The following is a 7,381-nucleotide window of genomic DNA, read 5'->3' on the forward strand; positions in this document are numbered from 1 at the left end:
GGATTGAATCCAGGGCCTTAGCACTGTTACATCCTCAGCTTTTTTAATTTTTTTTTTTTTTTTGTACTAGGGATCAAACTCAGGACCGTGAACTTGCGAAGCAGGTGCGGTGCTACTAAGCTAAGTTCCCAGGCCTCTTTTTTTAAAATATTTTTTGAGATGAGATCTCACTTAAGTCGCTAAAGTTGCCCAGGTTGGGCTTGAACTCATGAACCTGCTGCCACAACCCCCTAGATTACTGAGAACATAAGTGTGAGTCGCCACACCCAGTTTGACAGTATATTTTAAAAGCTACTCCTTGAGTACTGAATATGGCTTGGGAATTGACATAGAATGTCTAATTTTTTATGACAAGATGGAAAGTTGTAAGTAGTGGAGAAAATAAGTAAATTTTCATAGAAAATGTTAAATAAGCATGGAATTGTGTGTTTCCACCATCATCAAGGGATGTCTTAATATGAAGTTTACCTAATCTATTATATTGCCCTCCCCTCTTTGGCATGCTTAGAAAATCATTAAGCCATAATAATTACAGGTAGTTATGTATTTAAAGCAAAAAACTTGTAGAATCCAGGGCACTTTGCCAAAAATTCCTACCTGGATTTTATAGCAAATACAGGGCAATTTCAAATGGTTTCTACTTTGTATAACATTAATAACCTACTTAAGGTTCTTTTCAATTACTTCTAAAAAACTTAAAGATGAAATTAAACATTCTTGATATGGTATCTACACACAATTCAGCTAGAACAACTGAACATTTTGGTCAACTTTTACAGTATGTAGACAGTAAAGATTGCTCTTCTGTGATTTGTTGCCCTCTTAAATGTTCCCTTAATAGTAGGTTATGCCATGTGCCTTTTCATCATTTCACTTGTCATGCTGGGTCCCTGAACATTAAGCAGCTGAAACTAGAAAAGTTCTTACATAGGTTACAAAGCTCAATAGAAGGCTTATCCTTTCATCTTCACATTTAATTTACATTCACATTTTATTCACGTTTATTTACATTAGACTTATGTCTATTTTTAATCTTCCCTTACAAAGTCACTTAAGAAAAGACAGAAAAAAATACATGTTATTTTATTTCTTTGAACATTGCCCATTTTTTGTAGCAGATTAAACAGGCAGATAGGAAAAGAACACACAAGAAATATCAAAACAAAATTTCTCTTGTAAATAGCTGTGCTATTAAAGAACTGGGGAAACATTTACCACAATAAATATTTCAATATATTTTTCTCAAAACCAAACTACATAGCTGTATTATGGATAACTGTCCCCATGACAGTCTAGCAGGAAGGAAAACACAAAAAACTTCTAACAAACTACCTTTTCTGACATACAATCATTGAAAAATTTAACTAGCATTGCTCTAGAAGTGTGAAAATGTAGTTTCCTTGTTGTGTTTTGTCCTCTGCAATGTGTAATTAAAATTCCTGAGGTCATGTCAGTATTTTAGTAGACTTTATATCTGATGAAATTATTGCTTGTTGTTTTAGGAATATAATCTTTCTACATTTCACAAAGCAGTCTCTTAGTTGTGCATAAGTTGTGTCTCTTATTGACTGGTTTCTTTTATTGTTAAGAGATACAAGATCATATTTTAATTCCTGAATTTTATAGTTCAGTATAAATATCACAAGTACAAAACAAGTGTGGTGGTATTTTTCAATACAAAATAAATATGCGTCATACAGAAAACTACAACACCTGTCTACACAGAGAAACTAATGGCCTACATTAACATTAACTCTATAATCTTCAAAATAGGAAAAAACATGTTTTTCAATTTAAATGATTCCAAGAAAAATCAACCCATTTAATTTGCTCCTCTAAAAATAAAACTTCTGAACTCTTCTCTAGAACTTATTTTCAGAAATTCACTTGGAGCCAGGGATTTAGCTCAGTGGTTCTGCCACCTGCAAGTTCAAGGTCCCAAGTTTGATCCCAGGTACAAACAACAACAACAACAACCAAAAGAAAATCACTTGCATTTACTCTTTAATATAGCATTATTCATTTTGTGTCTTTGTTTATGCTAAAACTTTATGTGCAGATTACTGACTTTAACACTTTAACACCATTTTTCTTGGTCCAAAATGGTTTCTAGATTATTTCATTCAGCACTATTTAACATTATTATTTATAAATTACTCTGAAATATATCTGCTGCTCTGGAAAGAAGGACAAACTTCATTAATGAACCAGGATTTAACTTTCACAATGCAGCCAGTTGAAAGCACCTTGATCTACTCAGTCCAGGGCTAAAGCAAATCCTCTGGGAATTATACTGAACTGATTTATTTATTTATTTATTTATTTTAGTTTTTTTTGAGACAGGGCCTCACTATGTAGTTGAGACTGACCTGGAACTCACTATGTAGCAGGCTGGCCTTTAGTTTTTTTTGAGACAGGGCCTCACTATGTAGTTGAGACTGACCTGGAACTCACTATGTAGCCCAGGCTGGCCTCAAACTCACAGCAATTCTCCTGTCTCAGCCTTGGGAGTGCTGGGATTAAATGCGTGCACCACCACACTCGGCTCAGAACTGATTTTTTAAAAAAAGTTATATTAACAAGTGCACATTTTGGACTCATATCTTTTTTTAAAATCCAAGAATATATGTAATAAAATTTGTTTCCCTCTAATTATTCATAACATAGTTTTGCTAAATCTTGACAGAAATGCCCCAAACATCTAACTTTTTATAGTTGACTTTGTTACCAATATCCCACAAGAAATATAAACATTATGTATTGCAAACAGGTACTAATAAAAAAGATAACAGAAAATATATTATGGCTAGACCCTTTATGCAATTAATGTTGTAGACTTCCCAAGTGAACTTTTACAATTGTTTCTAATTTTTTTTTTTTTTGGTACTTGGGATTGAACTCAGGACCTTGCGCTTGCAAGGCAGGCACTGTAACCACTGAGCTGAATCCTCAGCCCCAAACATGTATTATTTTGTCAGCCTCTTTCACCCTCTCAAACTAATAAGTGGTATGAAGTAATCACTCAGACGCTGATTACTCTTGTATTAGAAGTGTATATTATGGGAAGTTTTGAAAAATTAAACCTCCTTATTTCATGTTTGGTACTTGTTGTTTATTTTTAAAAGTACATATGAGAAATACTTCAGATTCATTGTTTTTAGCTTATTGACATTTATAAGATTTGAGCTGAACCAGAAGTTGAATGTTTGCCATAGTGATTTCTATGAACTAAAATGAGGTCTTTTATTGGGGGATGTTTTATCTTCGTCTTCTTCCACTTTGTTATCATGGGGACCAAACGTTGCAGTAGATACCCTGCTACTGTGTGGAATACTCATTGCATCACCAGCACCATCAGAACAAGATGAAGAAAATCTGACGACACCAGAAGATGTTCCTTTGGGAAGGTCTACCTTATCTTCATTTTCTTTTGTGCTTTTATCCTCTGAAAGTTTTTCATCACCATCTGAACTGTTTCCCATTGGTGGCAAAACTGCTTCTCTCATATTTTGTTTAAGGTGCATTTCTTCCTTCACCTTCATGACTTTGGTATCTTTACATAGTGTAGAATGTAATATCATCCTTGCTTGACCTTGTCTGTGTTTTTCTTGTTTATATTTAGTCTTCAATCTTTTGAATGTCTGAACGTATTCAATCAATTCAAAAGCCATGTAAAAGTTTTCGACTACATGTGCAACAAGAGATTTGATATTTTGCACACTTATATACTCAAATAGTTCAATAATAGCTGAATTTAATATATTGTACCGATGTCCATTAGCCAAAAAAGCATTTACAACCGGCTCAAAAAGATTTCCCTGGATGATGTAACGATTATATTGTTCATCTCTAACGTTAATTATCTCTCTCATAAAACGAACAGCACTCAAGAGTAGGAAGGTATGCTTTGACTTCATCAACATCAAGACTCTTCTTAGCAAGTCTTTATTCAAAATATAGCTTTTAATGAAATGTGTGTGATGTTGTACACAAAATGTGCATAGTTCCAAAATCAAACCAAGCAATCGTGCTGTTTGATAATTATTGGGGCAAGTTTTGTTTTTGTCAAGTCCAAATCTATCATCCTCTTCCTCGCTGTCTTTTTCAGTGGTGGATAAAAGTGGTGCTATCAAGTTATGCATGCAATGTTCATAGAAGAAATTTAGAAATTTATATCTTTCATATTCAAAAGATGATATAAGCATGTTGTCTGGGTTAAGCAGAGAACGAAGAGGTTCCATCAAATTCATGGCACCTGAAATTTCAGGATCAGTATCACTGATCATTTGTGCAATTACTACATTAATCAGAAGTTCATCATCTTTACTCTCCTGAGTTTCATCTACTACAAATTGTCGGATTATGGATGGATTGTACTCCACCAGATAAGCAAATATAATTGTAGCAGCTGTCTTTATTTGGAAATCATCCATACTTATAACAATTTTAAGGGCAGGTAAAATTCCCAGCTTTATTAAAGTTTTGAGTAGTGTATCTTTGCTTTGAGGATATAATGTCTCAGAAAATTCACAGAACTCCTTGAAAAAAAATAGCAGTTCACGCCGTTTATCATTATCCATGGTCTTATCGCTTAACTGTGTAAATACTTCAGACAAAAACATGCCATCTTCCTGTAGCATGTTGACTATCTCAGTCTTGTTGAGGAAAATAAAATTTGTAAGAGAAGGGAGATGATTGTGTTCATACATGGATGGTGTAGGCAAAAGAATATCATAAATGTACTGTATTCTGTATGTCTGATGTATCTTTTGCCTAAGTACAGAGTTTGTTATTGGTATAACTTCCTTCAATTTTGCATTTTCGGTTAAGAACTGCCTATGCCTTTTTGGATGAGGATCTGCAGGGTCATACTCAAGGCATCCCACCACATCCATAATACACTCATCAGAAAACATAATCTCAAACAGAGGAGTGTTATCGAGGAATGAGATTTCTTTAACAATGTTATATAAATGATGTAGCCCTTCTATATTCTGTAAAGTCTCACAAGTTTGGAATAGCTGTAGTAATTTTTGAATATAATTCCCATTTTTCAAGATCAGAAGCAGCCTTTCCTTATGGGTAGACGAGACCAAAAATGATTGAAAGAAATCAGCGAGATCGCCAATTGTATTGATTTCACACTTAGGCGGCTCAACAAGATTACTGGTTTCTAACATTTCATCAGATTGCCCTGTTTTGTCTAGAAGTTCTTCTGTGACTTCCACTGATGGATCTTTACCTTGAATTCGGCATATTTCTTTCCAGATTTTCTGACAGCTTTCTGGGTCCTGAAAACTCAGAGCCCTACTAACGTTCTCACTGTCGGACCAAACAATTGATGTACCCTGTTTTTTCCGATAGAGTGTGTTTGAACGTATTTCAGACTCTAAAATCTTTGAATCATCTGAATCTGACTGAACAAGGAGGCACTGGCAATGGAGCTGCTCATTATAAATGGTTAAGACGTGTCCCGTACCTATGTGGTCCAATTGTCCATCTCCTCTCACGACATAGACTTTTACAAGGAGCTGTTCGGCGCACATGGTGATCTCCGGCCTCACAACACCAGTCTGCGTCTTGGTGTGAGCCGTCCTGCCCCTTAGTTACGGCTAAAATGGCCGCAGCCAAGCAAGGGGTGACCCTTCAGAAAAATTATAATAAAATATTGCCACCAGTGGTTAAAGGGTGGCAGAGGATGCGAAAAGCACAAGGTCTTTTAAGATTCCTCCACAGATACTGCTACTATTCACTTTCTTCCACCTTAGCCTTCATGGTCGCCTGTCCTCTATTTTGTACCCCCCCCCCGCTGCATTTTAAAAATGAGTCTGCCCACGCTAGGCTAAGAAAATAACTCGGAAGATTGTTCCTGAAGGAATGTGCTTACGTAACAAGTACGCGCTACTTGTTAAAGGGAAACGCCACCAAATTTAAAAGTGGAGCTTAGAAATCAAGGACTTACAAGATAAATAAATGAATTTGTTTCAGGCAAAATAAAAAGAAAAGGTGTGGAGGAAAGGGGGGGTAAAAAAAATGAGATGGGTTATGTACACGTACCAATTCCCTACAACGAATATAATCATTATGTACTAAAACGTGTCCTGATAAAAATTAAAAATTAAAAAAAAATAAATTAGAATATGCTCTTTCCATAGAGGGTTTTGACTCTTGCAATTGTTTTCACTATCCCCTTCCTAAGGCCTTCATTACACTTTATCCCAGATGTCCGAGGATGGAGACTTACAATATTTGATAAAATAAAGCTTAACTACCTCGGTCCTGACCAAGTCCACACTAGACATTCTATGTAAAAAAAAAAAAAAAAAAAAAAAGGTTGTTTCCACTAAGAAGCAGAAGCCAATGCTCTACAGACCGTGAGGAAGAACCAGAAAAATTTGGTTGAGTTTTGTCCATTAGCTGCGGCCTAGTCTGTGTCATTAACTGCTACATCCTTAAGGAATGATATTTTCAGTTCCTCTGAAAGTTTTATGTTCTAGCACAATGGACGACAAAATTTCCTCAAGTGTTGTCGCACATTAACACACACCTCATTTTTAGGGAATTACTGGGTCAAAGGAAATTTGAGTTGAAATTTGCCAAAAGTGAATATTGACATATCCATTATTTTATTTTTTTCCTCAGTAATGCAGACAACAATAATAACTTCATAGCTACTAATAGTTCAGTGAGTGCTTATTATCTTGAAGAAAGCTAATAACATAATCTATCAAGTAGAATACTTGAGTGTTTATTGTTCGAGATTGTGTGACAAGAACTCTATACATTTTACTGAATTTTCATAACACTCTAACAATACAGGAGCATTCACGATTATTTCAGGATCAGGAAATATAACAAATTGGCAGAGGTCACACTGGTAGTAAGCTGAGGAATTCTGACTTGCACTCCTGCCTTTCTAATTCCAAAATTGATTTTCTCATCCGTTGTACTGCTATCCCCCTTTTTACTTGGCCTTCACTACACTTTCTTTCACATTCCTTCCATCTATATAATTTGTAATCAACATAAAATAATCAAGACAAGATGAAAGTCACACACTTCCTCCTTTAGATCCACATCTGTGTATTGCCAACTGAAAAATAGAAGCTTGGATACAGCAATTCTGTTAAATATAATTTTAATGGTAACCAAGTTGATTTTTGATGTTGCAGCAACTTCTGCAGTTTTCTTTTTGAGAAATAGTTTTTCCCAAACATTAACCCTGTTATTACAAGGAAAAAACTGAGAACTGGACTACATCAAGCACCTTTGCACTTGAATCCTATTTGTAAAAATTACTTCATTTTACATAGCATTGGAGATGCATGACAATTCCCAAGGCATAGGAAAACTTCCACATATCTCTCTCACAAAGTTTCCT

The 7,381-nt window shown here is 35.1% G+C and overlaps 1 protein-coding gene across 1 annotated transcript; it reads right to left on the bottom strand.

The window, feature by feature from the left end:
* Positions 1-3,221: 3,221 nt before the first annotated feature.
* Ppp4r3c (protein phosphatase 4 regulatory subunit 3C) lies at positions 3,222-5,553 on the bottom strand. The gene is made up of 2 exons (XM_010616707.1): positions 4,048-5,553; positions 3,222-3,888 (listed from the first exon to the last, which is right to left on the bottom strand). Exons 1-2 carry the CDS (start codon positions 5,544-5,546, stop codon positions 3,222-3,224), a joined length of 2,166 nt encoding a protein of 721 aa, XP_010615009.1. The 5' UTR covers positions 5,547-5,553.
* Positions 5,554-7,381: the final 1,828 nt, after the last annotated feature.

The sequence above is a fragment of the Fukomys damarensis genome, unplaced genomic scaffold (genome assembly GCF_012274545.1).
Source record: "Fukomys damarensis isolate Sample0158 unplaced genomic scaffold, DMR_v1.0_HiC HiC_scaffold_39, whole genome shotgun sequence".
In the NCBI taxonomy this organism is placed as follows: domain Eukaryota; kingdom Metazoa; phylum Chordata; class Mammalia; order Rodentia; family Bathyergidae; genus Fukomys; species Fukomys damarensis.

Coding starts and splice junctions, on each gene's coding strand:
- Ppp4r3c (XM_010616707.1), bottom strand. CDS start 5,546: ATGTGCGCCGAACAGCTCCTTGTAAAAGTCTATGTCGTGAGAGGAGAT. Junction 3,889..4,047: donor GACAAAAACAAAACTTGCCC/CAATAATTATCA, acceptor CTTCCTACTCTT/GAGTGCTGTTCGTTTTATGA.